General features: G+C 42.8%; 1 protein-coding gene across 1 annotated transcript; it reads right to left on the reverse strand.

The window, feature by feature from the left end:
* Positions 1 to 705: 705 nt before the first annotated feature.
* Positions 706 to 23,937, reverse strand: trappc14 (trafficking protein particle complex subunit 14). Its single transcript, XM_061740404.1, has 13 exons — positions 23,679 to 23,937; positions 20,706 to 21,043; positions 17,077 to 17,172; positions 16,069 to 16,198; positions 12,863 to 12,949; positions 12,121 to 12,241; positions 9,403 to 9,550; positions 9,163 to 9,245; positions 7,680 to 7,837; positions 6,312 to 6,448; positions 6,134 to 6,212; positions 4,655 to 4,769; positions 706 to 4,554 (listed from the first exon to the last, which is right to left on the reverse strand). Exons 1-13 carry the CDS (start codon positions 23,869 to 23,871, stop codon positions 4,398 to 4,400), a joined length of 1,842 nt encoding a protein of 613 aa, XP_061596388.1. The 5' UTR covers positions 23,872 to 23,937; the 3' UTR covers positions 706 to 4,397.
* Positions 23,938 to 27,332: the final 3,395 nt, after the last annotated feature.

Here is a 27,332-nt window from a genome sequence, read left to right on the forward strand (position 1 = left end):
CACACCGTTAATTATAAATAAATTAGTTGTTTTTATAATTGTATTTGATAAAGTACAATACAATTCAGGACCTGTAAAGTTGTGGTGGATGTGAAATGTGACTATGGAGCCAAAACTGTTTGTTCCAGACTATAAATAAGATTTTAACTTGGAGGTCTGTTTTGCATCCTGCCCTCCTGGTTTGGTTTAACACTGCAGTTAGCTTGTCGGCACTTAAGGTCCAGTGGCCAGACGCTTGTGGACAAGTCCCTCCTCTGGCTGGGTCTCTAGGGTTGGACTGTGGTAACCGATGCCAGGGACAATATGCTTTGGACTTGTCCATACAAGTGTATTTGAAATGTCTTTAGTCCTGTTTTTTGATTAACAGTCAGTGGAGTCACAGCACCTCAGCATTGACAGGAACCACACGAAGTGTCGTGGGTATTTGAAATCAGATACCTGGAGGTCCAGCTTGGAGCGGATATAGCTAGAACATGCAAGGCAGATTGTATGTCCTGGCTGGCTTGGGAAAGCTTCAGTATTCCATCTAGAGGTTTCCTTGGAAACAGGGTGATCCGGGCTTCTGAGGTTGGGCAGAAGTTCATGGATGGATGAGTAACTTCTGTAACTTCTACTCTCACGCTGTATTTGCATTCAAAATCAGTTCACCAGTTGAATTCGTAGATACAGAGCAAGATTGACAAGATTATTAACATTGTGTTGTGTAAAGATGTGCTGTCAGAAGTGAAATATTTCCCATGAAAGCCACAAAACATGAAACTTGTGACACTGAAAATCATTTTAATGATGAAACATTCTATCATGCAGTTTATTTTGTTTGTTTCTTTTTCTTTTATATTTTCCCAAAATCTGGAGACCCAAATATCCAAAACAGAAACAAATAATACAGCAGCGTTACGGCCCGTGACGATGAAATAGCGGGACAGGAAGATTTCCTGGAAGTGAAATGATTTTAAAAGTCACTGGCATCTCTATGAAGCTGCATCAGCAGGAATGTTCGGTGACAGTCTTGAGGAGTTTGGACCCGACGATGGTCGACATAAGCGGTGACGTCTTGACCGAGCATTTGCTTAACTGAGTTTCCTGGTTCTGATTGCATCATCAACGAAATTATTCTTTTTTTTGTGTTTATACGTGTAAATGTTACTTCCAGATGTAAAAGTATCACTTAAATCTCACATTTTTACTTTTGTCTCATCATTTATACCCTAATTATACTACTATAATTATTGCTACCTCATGAGTTACAAGACGTAAAGCTCATTCAGTCTAGTATTGATTCTAACATTTAAAAACAAAAAAAAAAAAACTTACATAAAAGTAACACCTAAGTCTGAGCTTTGTAGTATGTAAATAATACAGCAGTTCAAGATGAAAAAAGTGAACATAAGATTTTCCAAGCCGTATAAAAGCTAGCTGCTAAGAACTCTACCTAGCCTGGCATAGATGAGCCGCCTGCTTCTGGAAGTCGGAATATCCGGATTATCCCATTCAGCGAATGAGATAATCCACGTGTGGCCCAGTTTGTGCCACAATCGGCCCACTAGTTACCACTTACTGGGTCGTAAATTAGCCATCGCAGGCAGCATTTACATGTGTGTGATATACGAGTCCCACATGGGTTTGTTTACAGGATCCACGCTGGTTCTACCTGTTTGTCCACATGGACTCTCTGTGAGATCTACCTGGTTTTTAGGTGAGACCCAACTCTGCTTCCTATGAAGCCCATGGTCCCTTCATAGGACCCACATCAATTGCCTCTTTCCATTTAGCCAACTTGTATTCTATATGAGCATAATTGGCTCATAAAGACACCCCATTTGGGGCCCACAATACTGAAACCATGATGGGATTTATGTAATTCACCAATACCATAACAGCCTGTTTTTAATCCAGATGGGGCCCACATGGACATTCTGGCTGGGATAAGTAACCCAGATTTGGCCTAAATATGCTTACTATCCAGAAAAGATGACAGTTTTCTCGGTTTCACATTGACAACCACAATAACATTGATTTAAGCTTAAATTAAAATTGAAGCTACAAGAACGTTCCATAAACCTTTTCGGAACTGTTTATTCCTCTGTAAAATATTTCACAAATAGCGTGCTGTAATCAAAAAGGAGATCCTGCAAACATAGAGGCCAATAACCACATTTCTGTATTCAAGTAAACGTCATATCCCAAAAACAATCAGAACCAGGACTCGTCCTCGTGTAAACACTCAGTGGGGGGTTGGAGGCGGCGGGTTCAAATTCTGACTTAAAAACAAAATGACAAGTGAAAAGGCTGATAGGTTTCTGCTGGCTCAAAAACTACCTTCAAAGCTCCCGTGAAAAAGCCAATAGAGGGATATTTGCATGCTTACTGCCTATACAGAAGCCAAAGACTCCAAGCCCCTCCCAAAAAGCAGTTTGCTCTGATTGGTCAGAGCCAGTGGTCTGCTTCAGCCCTGCCCACCAGTCGGTATCAGAAAGCATTCAGTTAGATACAGTTTGAGAACGTCCCTGAGTGCAGGATGAGTCTTCGTCTTTTTAGTTTTCCGTGAAATAAAAACCTGTACAAGACATCAAATTATACAGAACTACGTTTTTGTCAACGTTGGGCTAAATATGGGCGTAAAAATTATGTACAGAGCAAGATACATCAAATATTAACATTTAAGGGTCCCATATTCTGCTGTTTGTATCCCTAAGCATATTGTTCAAAAAACACAACAGTCGTTTTCCTTTTATAAAAAAGTCTCTGGATCTCTTGCGCTCATGTCTTGTGTTTTCTCTGCGCTCAGTTTGCTGTTCCTCTCCCACTGCTCCCCGCTCACTCTACTCTTACTCGTTACCTAAACCAGTCAGAGACGCAATTGCTAGTTAAGTTGTCATGGTAACAGAGTCAGCTGATCCGTTGGTGAGCCCCGCCCTTCAAACACAGATGAGCTGATGGCTGTTGGGTATCAGTTCCACAGGGACCAGAACTCGGACATCTGTAGCTCCACAGACAAACACTGAAGATCCTGAACTCTCAGCTGTTTTTTTTGGGAGTTTACAACAAAAGGAACAGAACAGAAACTTGAAACAACATTTGTAGGACACTTGTAATACTGATTCCAGGTATTCAGAAAGGATGGACAACAGAGATTATTTTACTGCATTTTTATTTTACTACTAGGTAGCTAGTAGTAGATCTCAAGTTGTCTTTCTTAATGAAACTAATTTAAAGTAAATTCGTCTTACTCTGCGGTGTATGAAACTCTGAAACTGGTTAATGTGACACTTTAAGTCCATTTTAAACCTTAGAAAGTCAAGAAAAGTTGAATATGGGACCTTTAAATAGAAAAGTTTTTCATGGCAACTTTACAAGATAAGAACAGTGATTACAACAATCCTCTGGCTTACACAAAGCACACATTGAGATTTGAGGAGTTATTTAAGTTATTTCAGTCCAGACCAGAGTGTTGGATTAAACCTGTTCTTTTTCATTCTCAGAGCTGAATTTAAAGATACTGATAGTGAAATAAACGCACTTTTAAATAATACAGAAACAATGAGGTAAAACTTTTTCACAGAGTGGGTTTTCCAGACCATTTCTGGAAAGTTTCCTCCCAATAAGTTAAAGGAAAATCCCGTGCAGCTTGGTGGTAATCGTTGGAGAAATTCACAACTGGAACTCCAAGCTTCGCACTGATAAACTGTAAAACTTAAGTCTCTCAGCAGATTCACAGACAAATTCCTACCTGATGTCCAGACAGGTGACTTTAATTCCCTTGAAATTAGCCACAAACAACGTGGTCCTCCAAACAGCTAAATACTGGATAACTATCCGAAGTAGTCAGGACCTGTAAGCCAGTCTTCAGATACATTAATACATTAAATATTACCGTTGAGTGAGACAGTTAGTTACCCATCCTTCAATCCTGTTTTTTTATTTGTGTAAAAACATAATTAAAATCATCTGATTGTAGCAGGTCTTAATATTATATATATGCACATATACTGGGATATTTGTCATGGACTTTAACTCCTAACATTCTCAGTTATAACATTTTCCAGACAGATGCGCAGCAACATTTGTAATAATTCTCTAAAACCTTTGCCGAAGTCGTTCCCTCTCGGCATTGAGTTGAAAGACACCTGAATGCTCCAGACCAGCTACAATCGGATCATTTTTATCGTTTCAACACACTAAAAACCTCAGGATTGAAAGAGAAGGTACTTACTTCAGCTGCAGACTTGAAGTCCTTCCAGCGGTTCATGCTCTTCATGAGCCACAGCTGTTCAGCTTTGACTGTTAGTGTTCAGATCAGCACAGCTGATCCCAAACATGGACCCAGCTCCATCACCTGTTTTCTGTTCTCTCTGCTTCCTTGTCCTTATCCTTTCCTCTCCTTGCATCCTTGCTTCCTAGCTGCCAGGATCCACCACCAGGACTTTACATTCCCTCTTGGCGATCTTGTCCAACGACAGCAGTGACTTGTCCTGCGGCGGCAAGTAGAGCGGTCGCCCAACCGGAGATCCGACGGGAGGGGTGATGGCTCGCCGCTCCATGGCGCTGCCCGTCCTGACACACACACACACACACACACGCACACACACACACACACGTGTATAAGTGAGGTAGAAGTTGCCCCCGTCACTCAGGACTCGCAGCCGTGTGTTACCTCATGATGTGCGACCGAGACGGCTGCTGGTGCGAGAAGGACTGGGATCGACCCAGACTGGCCTGGTGTCGGTCCAGCAGGTCTCGGACTGCTGGGCTGGACGGGCTGTTTTTACCTGAGAGGGGAAGAGTTTTCATAGCGTCAGTTTCAGGCCTTCGTTAACAGAAACGAGAAACCAGATACGAAACTACTGGACCCCTTTAAGGCCTCACAATCTGCAGCATTGATGCCTGATCAAACCAATCAGCACCACAACGGACGTTTTATTCTCATCACAACTGCCTCAGTCTAGAGCAGGGGTCGGCAACCCGCGGCTCCAGAGCCGCATGCGGCTCTTTAGTGCCGCCCTAGTGGCTCCCTGGAGCTTTTTCAAAAATATTTGACCTTTTTTTTCCTTTTCTTCTTCTTTTTTCTTTTTTTTCCTTTTTTATTTTTTTTTCTCTTTTTTTCTCTTTTTCTTCTTCTTTTTTCTTCTTTTTATTTCTCTTTTTTTCTTCCTTTTTCCTTTCCTTTTTAATCTCGACATTTTTCTCAACATTTCGACTTTTCTTGACATTTCGACTATTTTCTCGACATTTCAACTTTTTTCTCAACATTTCGACTTTTTTCTCGACATTTTGACTTTTTTCTCAAGATTGTACTTCAACATTAATCTCGACATTTTGACTTTTTTCTCGAAATTTCGACTTTTTTCTCAACATTTTGACTTTTTTCTCGACATTTCAACTTTTTTCTCAACATTTCGACTTTTTTCTCAACATTTTGACTTTTTTCTCAAGATTGTAATTCAACATTAATCTCGACATTTTGACTTTTTTCTCAACATTTCGACTTTTTTCTCGAAGTGCACAATGAAAAAAAAAATATTCGCCCAGTTCTAACTAATATAGAAACATGCAGTGTGTTGCCTTCATTCTAAGGCTTATACAAGACTTTTCATTTTTTGTGGCTCCAGACATATTTGTTTTTTGTATTTTTGGTCCAATATGGCTCTTTCAACATTTTGGGTTGCCGACCCCTGGTCTAGAGCCTAAATCTTATATTTTCTGTATGTTGCTGTGAACACCCTGTTCGTCAGACCCCCTCTGCTCCCCGCTCACTCTACAGTTATTGGTTACCTTCTTATACCAGTCTGGCACGTTGCCGCCAGTCGCATTGTCCGGACAGCAGACAATTAGAGAACGTTTCTTTTTTAAGTGAAGCGGAGGACTAATCTACAGATGCAGTTAATCCTTTCAGAGGCAGGAAGCCATTTTGACAGTCTGAAATCTATTTTAATTTTTTTTTACACTTTTTGAACCTCTGAAAGCCAGTAAAAGGCTCTTATGAACCCCGTGGACCTGCTACGAGGTCAGAAAGAGCTATGCTATCAATAACCCCACCTCTAAGCGTAAAAGCGACTTCACAACGCCACCAAAACAACAGTCCAAGTAGATTTAGTACATGGTTACTGGTGAACAAAGAGAGTAAAGTTGTTACGAGAGAGCGGCCGGGCGTCCGGCGGAGGGTTGGAAACCGAAGCCGTGAACTGGAGCTTCAACTTCATGTGCTGACTCAGCTGGAGAAGAGAACAGGAAACGGGTCAAAGAGGGTTGCTGGTGTGGAAACCCGGGAAGCTGCAGACACCTGGCTGACACACACCACTGGCTCCACGTACCTCGTACAGGCCCGGTTTGAGGATCTGGAAGGCAACGCTGAAGGACAGGGTGCTTCCTCTGCGGCAGTGACCGAGGTTACTGAGCGGAGTGTGACAGACCACTGCTGCCAGCGCAGCGTCCTCGCTCTGAACGCGACCTGGACACACAAATCCTGACATTTTAGGCTTTAAGGACACAGTTGTGTGCTGGACTTAGTACCCCCTCCATTCTTCCTGTGGTTTATCTGGAGAAACCTCATAATGTAATAAAAGAAGAGCATCATCATCATCAGGATTTCACAAATACAACCTCATATGAAGGACAAAATAACCTAATTTCTCACTGTGCCATTTAAACAAAAATGTAAAACATAAACATAAAAATCCCATATGGGCAATACTAAGTACCCCTTTACTGGCTGCGACCAGGAGCAGCGAATCATCATGACTCAATCAACTGATCATCAGCAGGCTTGCAGACCTCTAGAAAAGCTGACGATATGGCAGTCTGGTGGTCTGGAAAATTCAGAGCATTCAACCAAATTCATCCAAAGGGGGAAAGACATCAGCAATGGCCTTAGAGAAGCAACTGTTGCTGCAGATCAGCCTGGAAAAGATTATAAAACCCTCCCCCAAATACTCAAGTTCAGCATTCTGCAGTTAGACACATAAGTGTAAAATATCCAAGGCAGTTATCAATATTCTCCGGAGTGGATAAACCCAGCAAAGTTACCCCAGGATCAGACCGGGTAATACTCAGGGATGAATAAAAAACTCAAGATCTCCATCTCAGAGCCTCCAGGCCTCACTGAGCATGTTGGATGTTTAAGTCCAAGACAGAATGTTCACATTCTGTCTACCAAGAACATGGAAGCAAGTCTGAGCTTCACAAAAAACTGTCTCTGAACAAACCAGCAGACATCTGGAACAACGTCCTCTGGACAGATGAGACCACAACGTGGAAATGTTTGGTCTTCATGTCCAGAACCATGTTTGGAGAAAACCAGCAGGAACTCAGACCTGCTGTCCAGCACGGTGGTGGAGGGATGATGGTCTGGACCTGGACACCCGTCACTCACTGAGTGGACCATGAACTTCTCTGTAGAACAGAGTCTTCTACAACCAAATGTGAAGACATCTGTCTGACAGCTGAAGATTGGCTGAAACTAGGTCATGGGACATCAGAATGATGAAAAATAAACAAATCAAGGTCCAAAGGCCCAAATGAACTGTAAAGAACAAAATACCTGGATTTCTCCGCAACCATGTGAGACACTGGTTGGATGTAATCAAAGTACTAAAGAGAGTACTAACCTCTGCACACAGGTGAAAAACGTCAGGTGTAACATTTACTGAAAGTGTAGGATCTAAAGGAAAATCCAAACGTACTGTGACCCTCAGGAGTCCAGACGAGCCGGACAGCCAGGAAGTCTTGCAGGTTGTTGAGCAGAACATATTTCACCTTGAAGTGCTCCTTCACTCTGACCGTGCTGGGGCAGCTGGCGGTCATGACGAACCGTGGCCGGTCCAGGCGGATGCTGGGCAGCCTGAGGGAAGAGGGGACAGCGGCTCAGCCAGAGACCATATGTAACAACTGGACAGAAAGGCTGTGATGTCACAAACTGGATGTTTGGTAGCCTGGTCAGCCATCCTGATTCTTTTAGCATCCAAAATGTCAGCCATGGTTAGGGGCGTTGCTGACTGTTGTTGGTTTTTACAGTAAAGTTGATTTTTCAGTTTAGTTTAGTTTATTTTCGGTCCTGACACAAAAAAAAAAAAACAAAGAATAAAAATGACAACAAGAAAACGAATACACTGTTCAAAGAAAACATTACAAAAAAGTTTTCAATATACAAATACACAAATAACATCTAGACCGAAAAAGGGGTAGGCTGAAGCAAAGCGTATTATTTGCCTACCCTCAAAAAGATTAATTAAATTAATGAAATAAAAGTAAGAAGTAAGAGAAAGACTGCCAGTAAAACAAATTGCCTCCATGGGGATAACAAAAATTCCTCAAGAAATAAAAAAGATTTTTAAACTAAAGATGCAGTCTATATGTTACCTTCATCCTTAAAAAAAATCAAAGCAAATCACCCATTAAATAAATACCCAAATCAACATAGCAAGCTTCACCACTAGTTTAAGTTGATATCAGCAGCATCTTTGTTGTTTTGAGTGGATGCTCCTGTATGAATCCGTGCTTGTGATTGGTTTGGTATGATCTGTACCCCTGGAAATTCCAGTGAATGGGAGAAGTATCAGATCCATTTCATGAGAAAATTTCCAAGTGAATGTGTATGTCTGTCTGTTTTCTATAGCGCGTTTCCGCAGCCCATTGTTCTGACTCTTGGGGGAACCATCTTGGCAGGAGATGACCCCACCGAGCCTGGTTAATCCAAAAATGGACAAATGGATGGAAAGAACAGGTCTGGAGGTTCATTGAAAAATATCCTCCTTACCTTAGTTGCCACAAAGTTGCCATTATAGCTTAGTTTGTCTAATAATAGACGCTCTGCCAGATGTACTGTCACAATACGCTGCTAGCTGGAAGGGTGTGGCTAGCTGCAATCTGCACCAATGACTCGGGCTCTATCTGCGTTCCCAGCGTTCCCTGAACGCCGTACGCCTCCACAGATGTTATGAACTCTAGCTGTTGAGAACAAAACTGTTTTTTGTACCAGGCCAGCCTGGCAGGGTCCGGGTGAATGTCACCGGGTGGAAGGGAAGCCCAGCAGGAGTCGCTGTCAGATGGTGTTATTTCTGCTCCCCAGTCATGTGATATGAACCCCACACTGACTAACCATTACAAGACAAGTAATGTGTGGAAAAAGATTGTGGTCTGGTTTAAATTGGTTTAAACAGCCTTTACCTGTAGTGGGTGTAGATACAGTTGGTGAAGGGCATCTTGGGAGTCGACCACTGCAGCACAGCGACTAGAGGAACCTCCAGTCCCTGGAACCCGAACAGTGAAAGTATCGACTGTTATCATCAGGAAGATGTTATGCTGCTTGGTTTTATCAAGACGGTCTGGTTTTGATGAGCTCGTTTTACTAAAACCAGAGGATTTAAAACTAATTTGAAATATTACACGCTGCAGAGTCTCACAAACCTCATTGGAGTCATCCTGCGCCATGTCGTCAAGGTGCAGCTGGAACAGGAAATCGTGCTCCTCCAAGGCGCCGAGCATGCTGGGAAGGCGACAGGCCTGGCTGTCCACGCGGCAGAAGGACGCCATGCTGACCTCGCCCGACTGGTGGCTGGTGGGACAGGAACAAAGATTGGTCACGTGACTCGTTTCTGAAGACCGGTCTTGAGCAGGTTTTTCTTCCTACGGGGCGGAGCCATGTTACTCAGCACGCTGGCGGGAATGCGCCACCTGCATGTCAATCAGCCGAACCGCGCTGAGATATCTGCACAGCTGTCAGCAGACCTTTACAATGGATACACCGTTAAATATGCTGACTTGATGGCCAAATCAAACATGACTGTTGCATTTAGTTGGTGCTGGGTTCGTACAGACGGGTGGGTGCTTCATGAAGCGCGGTAGCGTGACGATAACTGATGAGGACGTGATAACGGCAGTCGGCTAAGTCAACTGTCAATCAATCATATTAGAAATACATTTATTGCTTTAAATAGACTCTCCTGGCGTGGTACATAAACATTCACCACCCTAAGAGTCGTTACGGATGTGAACTCAAACAACTGAGACCAAACGGTTTTTCCAATCGGACTGTAAACATGTTTATTTCTGCTCAAAGTTAGATATTATAACACGGAGCTCAGTGGGGATTGATTCACTCTAGCGGCCGGTCGAGGAACTTCAAGCAACCTTAGCTCTGAGCAGTGTTGCCATGTGTACGATAACTATCGTATTTGTGCAATAATTTTGCCCTCAGTACGATGTACGATCAATAATCCCCAAAAAGACCAAATATACAATAATTTGACCACTAAGGGCCCGATTTACTAAAGGTTTGCGTGTGTAAAAACCTGTGCAAACTTGACAGCACCCGCAAACCAAAGTGCCAGCTGATCTACTAACAGCGTGCAAAGAGGATTGCGTCTCTGAAATGCGCTAAATTGCACACGCAATTCAGTTAGTACTTTTGCCCTGATGAATAATCAATATGGGGCGTACCCGCCAGAGAGCGCTAAATACTGGGAGGGGAAGATGCAAATTGCTCCATTTACCACGTGCAATGAGATTTACCAAGCCTGAAAGTAATTGCGCGTATTGTGATTGCGTCTGTATTTAATACGTTCGAAAGGAAGGTGCTAATCTGCTGCTGCTGTTATTGTGGCAAGGAGGCGACATCCAAAATCAAAGAATACGCAGAGAGAGAGTCTTTATTCTGCTGCATGCTATTTTAAAAATGGTTGCACAAGTTTTATTAAAGGCCACTTTTTCTTTAGTTCTTTGCCTTATATCTTGCCACCTTCTCTTATTGTGCCCCCCTCCACTCGCCCACAAGCAGGCCAAGCCTTTGTGCCAAAACTTTGTATTTTATTGATTAATTATCTTATTGAACGTGAAATCATCCTTCGTAAATTACATTTAATTAAAACCCGTGCTTATTAATCACACAACACAGGTTAAACATCATGACCAAATCCGCTCCGACCCGCTGTGTCAGGATCAGCGCAGAGACTGCAGCTCCGCCTGAATTATGGTTCTGCGTTAAATCGACGGCCATATGATGGTCCCGTCTGTCACACATTTACAGTCAGTGTTTGCTATATAATATATAATATTTGCAATATACTGTGGACATCTGAATAAAAACTTAACTCATAAATAGATTGAATCAAAGCGCTCTCCAGCTCTGTGTCTGATTGTCTTTTTCTCCTCAGATCATGCCGAGCACCGTCGGGTCACGCAAACCCGACCAATTAAATATTAAAATCAAATTCAGTCCTGTGGCCCGTTTTTCTATTTCGTATTTTTGATCTGTGCCTAAAATTGAAATATGAAAAACCAGACGTTTTTCCGTTTTTTGTGTTACCAACTGCATTTATTCTATCGCAGGTTTTCTCCGATATTGCGTTTCTTTTGGTAATGTTTAAATTTCTTTGCTGTAGTTCATGAATGTGTTTATTTGCCTCTTCCACTAATATCTCTAACTCCAACTCGTCAAATTTCATTTTGCGCTTGTGACTTGTGACTGTGCTTTCCATCCACTCTCCATGGCGCAGATCTGCGCTCGCAAACCTTAAGACACGCAACACCTCATTTAAATACTGAGGTTTGCACCTGTTATCAATTGCGCACGCAATCTTAGTTGATCACCCGCAAACCACACGCAAACAGCACGCGCAAACTTTTTCAGTGCACACGCAATTTAGTACTCTTTATTTAGGATCTTAGTAAATCGGGCCCTAAGAAATCATAATAATCAGAGGCACAGCTTGCCAACCGACAGACCAGGCAAAGGCCCCCCGAGGGCCGACCAACTTTGAATCACAACAATTTGTGGCTAAAATTTTCTTATAAAACCAAAAAAAAACCCCCAGTTAAAAGTTTGGAAACCACTGCTATAGCGCATCAATAGACCCGTCATTTCAGTTGTCTAACCATAATTTCCTTCAAAATACGATAATTGTATGTCTCTGGTACGATGATCCTACATGTCTCGCCTGGAAACCCTGGCTCTGAGTGGCGTTACAACGACAAAAAACCAGCAGCTACTCCACCAGCGAGTGTTTTTGTACAACAGGCAGGTTTTAATTTAGAGCAGTGGAAGCTTGTAGCTGCTGTGTGTCCGGAGAAATGACTGCAGCTACGAGTCACATGACACGAGGCGGGTTAGAGCACACGAGTACTCACCACACGTTGTCCACCAGCAGCACGGAGCCGTCGGGCATCATGGGAAGGTACGAGGCGTTGAGGTTTGGTAAAATTCGAACATCACGGATGCTCAGCTCCTCCTGGGAAGACTCGTTCAGCACTGAGAGAAGACCGAACAGGAAGTTGTGTTTTAGCAGTTCAAACTTTTATCTGAACAACAAACCGATTACAACTGCTGGTACGACGCCGTTATCAACAAACACGCCTTCAGTGCCACTCAGGCAAGTTACCTGGCCCTTTAAGTTTAATTTACTTTAATTTAACTGGCTCTGGCTAAAGTTCGCTGGCTCCAGTCACTGATAAAATAAAATAAATTACAGTTTTTCAAAGCGTGTTTTGGCTGTTAGGAGACCGATTTTAATGTTTTATTGATCCAGTGAGAGTTAAAGCTGTTGGCATCTTTTGAATCTCACTGGATCTTAGAAAACTTATTTGAGAGTTTTTTCATCCTCTCAGATCATTTTAAGAGATGCTTTTTGCCTTCTATGCTGTTGCCTTCGTTTCACCTCTGTGATAAAGCCCTGGTTTGTTTTTCTGTGTCGTTGATGATGATTTGCCTTGAACTGGGGATAAATTAAGTTTATGGAATGAAGGAAAGCACAGATTCAGAGTGTGAACTAGTCGATCATCAGTTTCCTGGTGTGTGAAACAATTGACTGCTCTCTCCGTCACGTGACATTTGCGGTGCAGCCGGTCACAGCGACGGACGAATGCGCCGTACCTTTCAGGACGGTGAGGTGTCTCCCAGCGACGGTCATCTGCTTGCAGCGGACGGTTGGAGGCGGCAGAACGGTCAACGTGGTGCTCACTATGGACGAGAGCAGACGAAGGTTTGTAAAATAACAGAATGAGTCAAGTTTGTCTCATCTGACAGTTGCAGAATAAAGAGGAACCGGAGTCCAAACTTTTGTTGAACATCCAGGTGCAGAGACGCTCCATCCCAACAGTTGAGCTTCAACTCGCATAGTACGACGCATATTAAAAACTAACGGACACCCGACGTGTGGCTGTGCCTGGACACGTGTCTCTGTACACACGATACTGTGTTCCTGATGTTCCAGCATCCCACTGGACCTCGATGACTGAAGGACTGATGGATTATTCTTCCTTCTTCCTGCTCCAGCTCTACACCCTCCACGTCTCCTCATCAGCCTCTCTGGACTCGGGGTTTTAGTTCAGGTTTTACGTGGACATTGGACAAACCAAACAACACTATTCACATTTGCAACCAGGGCTGGCCTCCGTCAGGAGCCGCCTCTCCAACACCATTTTTATGACTGCAGCTTAGTAAGATTTATGTTTGAGAAAGTAACATGTCATCGCTTGGTACTGTCACCTCTCAGCTGAAAATCACTTGTTGTGGTTTGTGTTTTCTGCCGGTGCTCCAGCTTTGAAATCCTGGGATGTTTTTTTTCTTAGTCTTGTGTCAAACTGAGTATAAATATCTGAAATATTTATGCTACAAAACCAATTTCACTCCAGTTTTATTCGGCTTCATTCCAAAGACAGACAACAGATTGATGTTCGTGTAGGCACGCGGCTCCCTGTGTCTATAGCCGGTACTACAGGTGTAACCGTGGTTGCATTTCCATCACCTCTAGATTTATGCAAGACCAAATATCGGGGAAAAAAAAAATGTAGTGGAAACGGCACGTATTTGAAAAAACCAGACCCTAGTGGTCAGTAGAGGAACCGCAGGTCTGGATCCAGTAGAGCAGTGGTCCCCAACCTTTCTGTACCGCGGACCGGTTTAATGTCTGACAATATTTTCATGGCCCAATCTAAAGGTGTAGCTGAAACTAAATAAAATGACAAGATCGGCATTTAAAACTGTGGGATTTTCTCTATAATAATAATAATAATAAAACGTCATTTTCGAAAATTATTTAAATTATTCAAAGCCAGGATTTTATTTTATTTGTTATATATTAAGGAGACCGATATTTAGTGCTTTTATTTTGATGGCGTCTCGCCGAGACCTTGTAAACATCCGGCGCTTCGGACTTTAAGGGTAAAAGTTTAACGGCAGTAGAAAGTGTGTCTGAAAGACTAAACGAGTGTCAGGAATGCTAAAGTGGTGGCCAACTGACACAAAAAGCACCTGCTGATAAGGATTTATTTTCTTTGCAAATTTTATGCCGTATTTATGTCCAGCTTGAGTTTGGTTGCCATGGTTACTCGTGTATTGCGGTTAACGGTAGCCGACAGAGCAGCTGCGTCGTTCTGTATTTAAGTTAAATGAAACTTATATGAATGTAGAAAGACTAACTATTTTATTTTATTTTATTCCTTTATAGCTCTTACGGTGTGTTTGCAGTGTATTTACATCCAAAGAATAAAAACATTGTGAACCATCAGTTTGAGAGTCATCCATCATCAGTCGGGGATGATACAGAAATTATTTTTTCTCTCTGTGCGGCCCGGTACCGAATGACCCGCGGCCCGGTACTGGGCCGCAGCCCGGGGGTTGGGGACCACTGCAGTAGAGGAACCACATGTTAAGCCAGGCATACACTGTGCAATATTTTGAATCGTATGAGACTGCCCCATCTCACACTGCACGACTAGATCGCGGAGTTCAAAAGTTCACAGCCCACGATTTATGTTCTCACACTGTACGAGCCGATGCTCGGACGCGACCCGTCTGCTCACACTATACGATCATAATCCTCCCGTCGGACCTCTGTGTACTGGAAATATAATATATAATAAAATATCTGTACCGTTTCTGATTGGGTGTGCACTGCGCATCATTTTTAGACATAACAATGAACGCATACCGCAAAAGTTGTGTCTCGCGGAGGAACCCGACGTCCCAGCAAAATGAGAAGAGAAAAAAAGAGTTGTTCCGAACAGTACAGCACAATGATAAAAACGAAATCACATTATGGGCGATTTTTATTATTTCACTTTAGTTTATAATTCATCTTCATTGTGGCATCATATAACACTGTTTTAGTCATTTTTGTGCACTTTTCGGCTCATTATATTGTATTTTTTTACATATTTGGGAAGATGAGGTTGCGCCAACATTGTATGACGTCAGGTTTGTTTACATCAGGGGCCGCTGTTATTGGTCCAGCGCGATCACGTGACGCGTCCGAAGCGCTCCTCGACACAGGCGCCGCTGGAAATAGTCCCGCTATTAAAATAACGATCTTGAAAATACTTCAGAAAAATCCGAGTTCAAACTTTTATCCTATGCTTAACATAAATAGCTCTTTTTTTTAAAGTGAAAAGAATTTACACGCAGGAGGTGGGAACGAGATGAAACGAAAAGGTGGGTGACCTGACGGCCTACAGCAGACAGCGCACACACTGAAGGCTGATTTATGGTTCCGCGTTACACCAACGCAGAGCCTTCGGCGCAGGGTACGTGGCGACCCGCACCGTACGTGGAAATGCGGTCTTTTTTTGCTATTAAAACATTATTTGTAATGTGAATTTGCAACACTTAAACTACAAATAATAGTTTTTGAGGTGACATCAGAGATTGCGCATGCTCTCTGTGAAAGGATGAGGCAAATCGGGTCGTAGCTGCTTCAACTGTGATTCCTTCACGAGGAGCGACCAGGATTTCAAACATGCTTGATTTTCTTACGACCTCACGATTTGTGATCGGGAGCTCGTCGTGAGGTGTTAATCTCTCGTCGTTACCCCACGTACACTGCACGAGGCACGAGCAACGATTGGGTCAAAATCGGGCCCGATCAAAAAAAAGTCGCACGACTGGAAAATCGGCTCAAAACGAGCCGATAATCGCACAGTGTATTCCCGGCTTTAGGTGATTGGTGGTTCCTGCAGGATCCGTCACCATAAATGAAGACCTGCCAGCTGAAAGGACTGAGGTGGGATCGACCCTCGTACAGATCCAGCCCTTCAGGTTTTACCTGCTGATGAAAACGTAGCTCATGAAGGGTTTCGTACCTTGAGCTTTGAAGGTGTTGAGGTCATGTCGGAAGGTGTGTGTGGGCTCTCGTTGCTGAAGGACACTCAGGTATCCGAGCTCCTGCACCTCCACTTTCTCCGCCTCCTTCTTCCAGACGGTAACCATCACCTGCACACCAGAATAAAATGACTGTCCAAATACGCTGCACTGACCTCGGACCCTTCTGGGCCATCACACCACTGACTCCTGAGGGCCGATGGTTTGGCTAGTGAGCAGTACGATTCCCGGTCGCTGGCACCTGCTGGTTCTTGGAGATTCAACACGCTTTACTTAAACAAACAAGAACTTAATTTACTGTTAGGATTGTAGAAGCAGCATTCGTGCTGAACCTCAACAGACACTGAAATAATGTCGACCAGCAGGGGAATCAGGAGGAATCGTGGTTGGGCGGCACCCAACAATACGCACAGTGTGAGTTAGAGCTCCAATATACAAGCTTTCAAATGTTTAAAACCACAGAAAGAAGCTTTTCTGATTTTTATCTCAGCAGGTCCCTCCTACATGCCCCCCAAATGTAAGTGGATTTACCGACTCTGAAACTGCCTCTTGCGTGGTCTCTTGGGTAGTTACTCAGTGGTCACAAGAGACTGAGACGAGTCCAAAGTTAGTTTAGCTGGTCTTTGCTGATATTAGGGACAAGAGTCACAGTGAGCTGGGTGACACCTCTAATCAAGTTACTGATATTTCAATATGAAAAGACCAGCAGAAAACTTTCTGTGTGAAGCTCCAACAAGATTTCCTGCTCAAGAGCACTCCGTTTCCTTGTGATGGTTTGACTACATTAACAGTTCACTAAATAAAGCACCTTCTCCAACCAAGGCATACGACCTGAGAGCGAACTAAGGATGGGAATCATCAAGTACGTCAGGAGATGTTGGATATCTTGATACGTGGGTCACAATAACAGTATTTTATATCATATGTTACTATATTAAACATCATTTACTCACAATTCAAAAACTAACGAGTGTAAACATGAGACGGACCTTGACTTTCAGGGTGCTGACGGGCAGCTTGTCCAGAGAGACGGTGAGCGGGAAGATGACCTCATCTGTCAGAACCACCGGCTCGTCCAGAGGAGACTGACACAGACACAAAGAGAGAGGAAATCAGCACCATGGCCGTCTGAACGGCTGCTGCTTCAGTTTGATCTGTGGAGGATTTATCCACACGGTTGCAGTCCAGGGACTCGTCCAAGTTCAAAAATGCTCCGTTAAAATTGCTTACAGTTGCCTACAGCGAATAACTGACATATACTTCAAAAACGTAATTTTGTATAATCTCTCCATCTTCACTCGGGTCAGTATATTTGATCTGTGGGATTAAGGATTAACTAATTACCACAGAATGGTTTGGTATAGTAGCTAGCTAGCCAGAAAATCACCAGTTCTGCCAGTTCATTGACAGTTTAAGAGGCCAGCTAGCAAGGAGCTAGCTATCTCATTACTATGATGTTTCATCTCACTTCTGATAGCCAGCTTTCTGTTAGCCTGCAAGATCATGTGCTCTATTTTGATTTAGCATGTTAGCTTTGAGGTGCTCATCTAGTGGTTTAGACTTTAGAGAGACCGTTTTGTGGTCACAACATATGTACTGAAAATCAAAATCTAAGGAACAAAATCCATAATCTTTATTTCTCCAGCATCAGTTGTAAATAATTTTACCCGGAGCCATTGTATGTGGCAAAACCACTTCTGACCACTGCAATGGGGATTTGGGCAGCAAATCACGAGAAGGTACAAAGAAGATATATATACCGTATTTTCTGGACTATAAACCGCTACTTTTTTCATAGGTTTTGAACCGTGCGGCTTATATAAAGGTGCAGCTATTCTGTGGATTTTTCTTCCACCGCTCGGGGTGCTCTAACTGGAATTAGAATCAAAACTAAGACAAAATAAATGCAAAGAAGAATACACTACTTGATGCCGTGTTAAAAGACACTGTTAGGCAAGGAACTATTTAGGTACATACATGTACATCATTTACAGTTCAAAATCCTTCTGTACGTGTAGTAAATACCTAATCTAACAACATAAATATCTGCGGCTTGCATATCTTTTTTAAATTATTTAAAAAAAAATAGAGCGTATGCGGCTTATATGCAGGTGCGGCTTATAGTCCAGAAAATACAATACAACACACACACACACACACACACACACACACACACACACACACACACACACACACACACACACACACACACACACACACACACACACACACACACACACACACACACACACACACACACACACACACACACACACACACACACACACACACACACACACACACCTTCTCATTCAAACAAATGGGGAAGTGTGTCTCCAGGTGCGTTTAATTAAACTAATTGGACTTGATTAGGAAAGGCACACACCTGTTTATATAAGACCTTACAGCTCACAGTGCATGTCAGGACAAATGAGAATCAGGAGGTCGAAGGAACAGCTCATGGAGCGTAGAGACAGAACTGCGGCAAGGCACAGACCTGGCCAAGGTTACAAAAGAATCTCTGCAGCACTCAAGGTTCCTAAGAGCACAGTGGCCTCCATAATCCTTAAATGGAAGAAGTTTGAGATGACTAGAACTCTTCCTAGACCTGGCCGACCAGACAAACTGAGCAATTGTCGGAGAAGAGCCTTGGTGAGAGAGGTAAAGAAGAAACCCAAAGATCACTGTGGCTGAGCTCCAGAGATGCAGTAGGGAGATGGGAGAAGGTTCCACAAGGTCAACTATCACTGCAGCCCTCCACCATTGGGGTTTTATGGCAGAGCGGCCCGATGGAAGCCTTTCCTCAGTGGAAAGCCTGCATAAAGTTTGCCCAGACTATGAGAAATAAGATTATCTGGTCTGATGAGACCAAGATTGAACTTTTTGGCGTTAATTCTAAGCGGTATGTGTGGAGAAAAGCAGGCACTGCTCATCACCTGCCCAATACAATGCCAACAGTGAAACATGGTGGTGGCAGCATCATGGTATGGGGTGTTTTTCAGCTGCAGGGACAGGTTTGACTGGTTGCAATTGAAGGAAAGATGAATGCAGCAAAGTACAGAGATATCCGGGCAGGAAACTTCTTCCAGGGTGCTCAGGACCTCAGACTGGGCCGGTTTCCAACAAGACAATGACCCTAAGCAGCTAAAATAACAAAGGAGTGGCTTTGGAACAACTCTGTGACCATTCTTGACTGGCCCAGCCAGAGCCCTGACCTAAACCTAATTGAGCAACTCTGGAGAGATTTGAAAATGGCTGTCCACCAACATTCACCATCCAACCTGACAGAACTGGTAAAGATCCCCAAATCCGGGTGTGAAAAAGTCATTTCATCATTCCGAAGAAGACTCATGGCTTTACTCGGTATAAAAGGTGCTTCTACTCAATACTGGGCAAAGGGTCTGAATACTTATGACCATGTGATATTTCAGTTTTAGAGCTGGGTAGTGGCCGAAGGCAGGGTCCCTAGCAGTTTGATCCTAACATGCAGAAGGTGGCTCTATGATGGAGAAGGAGCCTGAGCTGGTGCACAAGGTTGAGAAGTTCCAGTTAAATATAGTTTGACTCACCTTGATGCATGGCTCGGGCTCCACTACCACTCTCCCAAAGAGGGGTTGGACTCTGTTCCACTCTGGAGATGCACAAGGTGAGAATTGGGGACTTGGGGAGCGCAAGCTTATTGCCCCCTGGCTTGGTACCTGTGCATTGTGCCAAGTCCAAATGTGCACTTGGCACCAGGACACCTTTGGTCGCAAATCAATGATCGTAGTTGTAATAGGGAACGTGAGCTGGGATTAGACTGTCGTGAGACAGGTTAGTTTGACCCCACTGATGATGTGTTGTTGCAATAGTAGTTGTGTCATTGGATTTGCGGCCACATGTCTTGGACACTCGGTTGAAGAGAGGAGCAGAGCTGTCAACTGATCCCCACCTGGTGGTGAGTTGGCTCCGATGGTGGCGGAGGATGCCAGTCAGTCCTGGTTCAGTCTTCTTCTGTAACTTTGGTAAGTTTTTGCTTTTTAAATTTGTTTTTGTTAGATATAATGGCATGAAAAAATATGTTGTTGTTCACTATACGATTAAAGGAGCTTGAGGCTCCTTTTAAGAAATTAGACTCTCTAGCGCCACCCTTCACCATGACGGCCGTCGGGGGTACTGCAGCCAACAGTGAAGCCGGCACAGGAGAACGGGGAGAACGTGCATGCAGCGTCATGTGACGTCACATCCGCAGCCCAGCGCGGGAAATTCGGGACCGAATTGCAGCACATTTTGCAGCACACAGCCTGTTCAAGGCAAAGGAGAGATACACTAGAGGGCTCATTCTTTTGGGTTTGGAACGCTTCATCTGACATTATTACTAGAAAACTTAAAATGTATACGGATTTTTTTCATAAATCTTGCCACAATCCGGCCTCAAGCTCCTTTTAAAAGAGGGGGTACTAACTTTTAAACATCTTTTAGGTCATTAAAATCAACTGACCGAATTCTGCAGACCATGAAGAGCTGCATAGTTTTCATTTTCACCCTTGCAACAGTTGCAGAGACATTCATAGACATGTCATCCTCACAAGGACATTGACTATTCTCTCACAAGCGCTGGACATCAGTGGTACTCTACCTGAACAGGTGCCCTGCGGAACTCCCTCAGTGCCGACCCAGATGAATTGTGGATGAGCAGCGGTTTGCAGTCCCTGAAGCTGCGACACCGAGAGTCCACCCTGCTGCCGAGGGCTGCAATTGCTGCTTCAGCTGCAGCGATATAGTCGTCCTCGCCGTCCTCGTTGCCCTCGTCGCCGCTGCCCTGGTAGTCGTGGTGCTGGTGGTGGTTTCCTCGATGACGACCGCTCTCACCTGGACTCACACTGGCCACAGCGCACAGAGAGCCAGCCAGCTCCCTCCATGCACGGCTACTGGCAGATTCTGTCCCAAAACCCGCTGTGGCTCCATCAGCACCCCCTGCAGGAGGAGGAGCAACAGGAACTTAAACCATTGCAGAACACAAACAAAAATAAACAACGTAATTTAAAAAATGGCTAAGAACTCAAGCATGCAACGGCAGACAATCCAACTTTTTTACATTTTCTAACTCATTTAAACCGTTATTCTTCAACGGTTACTCTTTTGTTTTAATGGACTGGTATTTTAGACCTCATTTGGACACTTTCAGACTTTTACTCTTGTTTTGTGTCAGTTATTACAAGTGTTGCAGCTATTGTTTAACTCCACCATGACTCTGTTTTCATCCGACTTTAGTCCTTAATTTTAAGAAGTTAGAGCTGGTTTTTCTTCTGCTTTTATCCACCATTTATGAAAATGTTTGTATACGAGCATGTAGACAAATAATTTAAAGTAAAGCTGCACTAACAGCTGATGATCTGAATTAGGAGAGTTTTTGGTCAGCCCTGAACAGTCTTGGTCCATATTGGTTTCTGATCCTGCTTAGTCCATGCTACCCTGTGATAACATTGAATGTCACCTTACATGCTTTCTGATCAAATGTGTCCCATTTCAGATGTAGCTAAACAAATGTCATCCGAAGTGAGGGCCGAAGGAGCTGAAACAAGGAGTAGCTGTTGCTCAGCCTGTCACACGTAACTGCTGATCTGGTCACCAACAGACTAAAATCAACAAAATACATCCCAAATTGGTCTTCCTGAGGAGTATACCCGATACTCTACTAAAGAATTGGAAGTAATAGCTTTCACCTCCGTGATTGCTAAACGCCACCGCCTTCTTAACTGGAAATCCACGACAGCTCCTTCCAGTACACAGTGGATTAACGAGGTCATTTTTAAAAGTAGAGAAAATTAGATACTCAAGAAGGGGAAACTTGAACAAATTCTATAATAAATGGCAACCGTTTATGGACTTTTTTGCGACAACGTAACCCCCCGCCCCACACCCTTTTTATTTATTTATTTTTTTTTTTTTACTTGGGGTTTTTTTTTTATAAGATCTTTACTTTTTGTCTATCCTTGTGTTTATGTGCCCAGTTAATTATTTCATACAGACTATGTCTATTTTATTGTATTGTTTATCTAGTCTTGTTTTGTGTTATCGTTATTTGTTCTTAAAAAGTATGTAAATTTAAATTCTCTGTTGCATACAACCATGTATGTACCATATGTAAGTGCCTTTGTTACTTTTGCATCAATAAAAAAAAATATGAAACAGAAAATACATCTCAAATGGGTAAAGTGAGAGCTAGTGAGAGATTGAATGAATGATGAATGAATGAATTCTTCCCTTAGTAATCGCACAATGGGGAAATTTTAGTCTCTGCATTTAACCCATCTCTAGTCAATCTAGGAGCAGTGGTCTGCCATGCAATGGCACGGCGCCCGGGGAGCAGTAAGGGTTAAGGGCCTTGCTCAGGGGCCCAAAGTGGTTGACCTCGGTTGCAATCCAGGGGTTTGAACCTGGGTCCTCCAGTCCCCCTCTGTAGCCACTATGGCTACCACTCCCCTTGTTGTTGGTTGTGCAGTAAAAACGTGTTGATCTAAGGAAGGGGTCTCCAACCCTAGTCCTGGAGAGCACCTATCCAGCATGTTTTAGGTGTCTCCCTGCATGAACACACCTGATTCTAATCAATGGTCGTCATTAGCTTGTCATCAAGGTCTGGACACTTCTGTTGTTGACACAGCTCCTTGTATCATGGTGTGCTGAAGCAGGGAAAGAACATGCGTGATAGGTGCTCTCCAGGACCAGGGTTGGAGACCCCTGATCTAAGGTGTTCTTAGCAATTCTGGAGTCCTATTGGTTGTTTTGAATAGTGGCTCCTGCATGTCCAGCTATGATTGACTTGGCATGTATTGAACCAATGGAAATTGTTCTAAATGGGGGGAAATAAGTGTGGCTGGGCTTGTGGTCTACAGGAGAATTTTTTTTTTAGAAAAGATATAGGGGAAGATTTTTTTTTTTATTGTGCACTTCGAGAAAAAAATCAAAATGTCGAGATTAATGTTGAAATACAATTTCTAGAAAAAAGTCGAAATGTCGACATTAATGTTGAAAAACAATTTCAAGAATAAAGTCGAAATTTCGTATATAAAGTCGTAATTTCGTGAATAAAGTCGGAATTTCGAGAATAAAGTTGAAATACATTTCGACTTTTTTCTCGAAATTGTACTTCAACATTAATCAACATTTCCACATTAATCTCGACATTTCAACTTTTTTCTCGAAATGCACAATAAAAAAAAAAAATCTTCCTCCTCAAAAATATTATTTTTATTTTTCTCCTGCCTGGCTCTAATACTCTTCCGTATGTGATCAGACAGGGCTAAAAAAATAAATAATTCAGTCAGCTATTAAAAAAAAATCTAAATAGGCTGTTTCTTTGTTTTTCAGCTATTTGAGCTTTTAAAGTTATTAATGTATTCTATTGAAATTTGACCCCACATATGCTCATTTTTTCCCCTCTCAAATGCGTTTTTGTTTTCGTAATACTGAATAACACCGGCACCCCAGCCAACACCCCCCTCCGTCAACAAACAGCAGGTGAAAGTGTGAATGGGAATGATCCGCTCCAGAGCCCGGTCCCCCCCCCGGCCCGGCCCCCGCTCCCTCCCCGCCCTCCCCGCGTCCTCACCGGGGCCCTGCTCGGTCGGAGTCCCGCCGGAGTCCCTGCAGCGCAGCACCAGCAGGAAGCGGACGGTCTCGCCCAGGTACAGGTGACTGCGGCGGGGGAGGCTGCGGTAGCGCGCCGGGTCGGACAGATCCGTGATCGGCACCGCCGGGAAATACATGAAGTACTCGCACTGCGACTCCATCATCTGCACCATGGCGACGGCCGGCCGGCGGAGGCTGAGCGGCCGGACCAGCACCAGTCAATGGACGCACAGCCCAAACAATGAAACCAACACTTCCTCATCTCGCCTTCAACATAAAAGCACAGATCCTATCAATAGGACCAACACTTCCTGGTTCCAAATTTCAAAATAAATGTAACAGAAACGTCATAAGGCGGTTCCTAAAACGACTCCACAGCCCCTCCTACCGGTCACACGATGAACTGAACAGACATTTTACTGAGTCATTCATTCAATTCAATTTCAATTCAATTTTATTTATATAGCGTCTAATACAACAGATGTTGTCTGTGGACGCTTTCCAGAGACCCAGAACATAAACCCCCGAGCAATTATTACATAAACAATGGCAGGTAAAAACTCCCCTAGTGGGAGAAAAGCAGGTTTGGAATGCTTATGAATGTGGTCGAAAACGCTGATCTTCGGTTAAGTGTGGAAGTTTTTTTTTTTTTTAACAACGATGTAATGTGGATACAAATTATTTTATAAACGGGGGGGGGGGGGGGGGGGGGGGGCGAAATATTCGGTTTTAAAAATACCCGGCTATTTTGGATGCATTTAATCAGAAAAAAGAGAAGATAATAAGCCTGATTTCTGTTTAGAAAGTACAAATGTAGACAGATTACAAGTACTCACCCATTTTTAAGGAGTTTCAGAGTTTCTTTCAGGAGCACGGGCGGGTGCTGCAGTGAATAAAGGCGGATTTATGGTTCCGCGTAAAATCGACGGCGAAGCCTACGGTGTAGGGTACGCGGCGCACGCAGCGTTCTGTGCGTCGCCGCGTAACCTACGCCGTAGGGTCTGCGTTGGTGTAACGCGGACCCATAAATCAGCCTTTTAAAAAGCGAGTTTCAGCTGTCAATCAAAAGAACGTGGGGGCCCTAACGGGTTCATAATTATAAGGCTGTGGCCCGTCATATTGGTGTGAATACACATTCACAACCTCTTCAGTGTCACAACTAACATTAAGATCCATTATTTTTCCTATTGTTGAATTCACCGCACTCCCTGGTGCTACGTCACTTCCGGTTCAGCTTTTTCAGATGCGGAAGTAAAATACTCTCACAAAAACAACTCCGGAGGTCACTGTAGTATATATTTATGCGTATTTCAATGAAAATTCAGTTCCTACATTATTTTCCTACACATTGATTCACAGGGGTCTCCAACCTGCAATATGCTCTTTAAGCCACACAGGGGCAAGGAAAAACTCCCCTTTAGGAGGGAAGAAACCTTGAGCAGGACCAGGCTCATAAGGGGGGACCCTCCTGCCGAACTTATTAGGAACTAAGTTATTATTTCTGATATATTTCTTTAAATATCGTCGTGGATTACGGCTAGATTTTTTTAATTTTTTTAATATTTATTTATTTCGTGCATGGTGGTCAATCTACACACCTTAGATTAGTAGTAACATTAGATTACAGTAATGACACCTTAATATGCCAAAAAAATGATAGAAAGTAATATTATAATAATATAATAATAATAATAATTGTAATAATAATAATAATAATTGGGGGGTGAGTTCAAACACACGATGCTTCGCTTATTGTAACTCCATTGTCAAGGTTTTCATTTCAGCGGAAGATGACGTGTTATCTGCATATCTGGACTTCACCTCTCTGCTCTTTCTGATGGACTGTTGCAAATCTGCAATCATGTCTTTGCAGTCCCTGAGCTCCTGTTTAGAGGTGCATCTGAGTTTGGTTTCATCACTCAAAGTATCTTTCAACATTTTTCAAGATCTTCCCAGTATGTTTTGCAGTATTTCAGTGCTTTAAGTTTCTGTTCTCTTTCCTTAACTATAAGAAGACTATATTTTTGCACCCTGTTTCTCATAATCTGCAAGTGATTTATCAGGTAGTAAATATCATCAGTTTCTGATGGGGGAAAGTTGTCCTGAGATTCCTCCTCATTTCCATAACCGGGTGACGGATCTTGTGGTACCTCCTCCCTATCTAGCCTCCAGGGATTGATGCCTTCAACTTTTTTTTTTTCAAATCGTAGTCTTCCATCATGTCTCCCCAAAGATGTTTAGGTGGAGATGTGTCACATAGATGCTCCTCTTGTGGTTGAGGGGCCTCTTCAATAATCCCACAGTTTGTTGTTTGAATGGATTTCTCCTTTCTTCCCGCATCTGTTCTCCTGTTTTTTCTCACAGACCAGCTCAGAGGCCCAATCTGGTTCTGAGCTCTCTGTTTTTGCAACCGGATCCTCGTGAATTGTGGTCCAAAGGAAGGAAGGAAGGAAAATCATCAGGTTGAACGGAGGAGTCGATGGTTAAAACGGTTGATTTTAACTGTTAAGCACTTGGGCCAACGCTGGTTATTTTAAAATTGCTATACAAATTAAGATTGATTGATAATGCAGACAGCAGTTTATGCCAGCAGGGGGCACAATTGTACTATTAAAAGAGAGTTAATCTGAATTTTGTCAACGAAAGGCCTGGGTATATTTTCTATTAAAAATATTTGTATTAAATTATAAAATGTTTTTACACATTTTTTTTAACAGCAATCAGATTTTTAATTAATGGTTAGTGAAGATACTTAATCCCGATTTGTGTTCTGAAGAATGAGCAATAAATAGTTAGATAGTCCTCAACCTTAGCAATCAATTTTCCTCATCAGATAATTTTGATGAAGAAACAGTGCTGCCATAAAAGCAGACACTCTGAAACAAGTAGATAATAATAATAGGACTGCAACAATGAATCGATAAAAATCGATTAATAAAAGTGTTTGCAACGAATTTCATATAGATTCATTGTGTTGTGTGATGTAGGCCTATGCATCACTCCCCACGGGTCCTTTACTTTCATCTGCAGAGCTTTTTCAATGCTGGCTGACTGAAATAAAGTAAAAAAAAAAAAAATTCAATCTGCAGAGCGAGTTGAACGGAACAAGGAAGAGGTCGTATTTTCATGTTTCATGAAAATGTGGATGCTCAATGGCTGAGTAAGTCGAACAATATCCTACGTTATCCCGTTTCAAAGTGAGGAAACGTAACGTTAGTCTCCCCGGTTGCTTGCCTGTTGCTGCTGTTTGTTTATTATCTCGTTAATGGCAGTGATAGACTACGTGTGTGTTACTTTTTATTTCAGTTTAGTTTGTTTTAATGTGCTTTATAAATAAATGTAACTTGAACACAATGATGGTAATAATTTAATGATTCATTTTCAAGTAATTTGCTGACAAAGTCCGAGTGAATACACTACTGTATGGGAGTGAGGCAAGATGAATTGAATTAGAGATTAAAGTAATTTATTATTAGATCTACTCAAATTAAGTATTATTTATATAACATTTTTGTATTGCAAAGCAAAGTTCCTAAAGAAGGAATGAGTGAGTGCATCAGCAAGTATACATTTGTTTATTTGTTTATTTAATTGGATCCCCATTAGCAGTTGCACAGCAGCTACTAATCTTCCT

Source organism: Cololabis saira, chromosome 14, assembly GCF_033807715.1.
Source record: "Cololabis saira isolate AMF1-May2022 chromosome 14, fColSai1.1, whole genome shotgun sequence".
NCBI lineage: Eukaryota > Metazoa > Chordata > Actinopteri > Beloniformes > Belonidae > Cololabis > Cololabis saira.

Excerpts from the sequence above, each read along its gene's own strand:
- trappc14 (XM_061740404.1), bottom strand. The coding sequence starts at position 23,871 with ATGGTGCAGATGATGGAGTCGCAGTGCGAGTACTTCATGTATTTCCCG. Across the intron at positions 17,173-20,705 it reads TCCGCAGGGCACCTGTTCAG|TCTCCTCTGGACGAGCCGGT; the intron begins GTAGAGTACCAC and ends TGTCTGTGTCAG. Across the intron at positions 9,551-12,120 it reads CTGCTGGTGGACAACGTGTG|CCACCAGTCGGGCGAGGTCA; the intron begins GTGAGTACTCGT and ends CTGTCCCACCAG.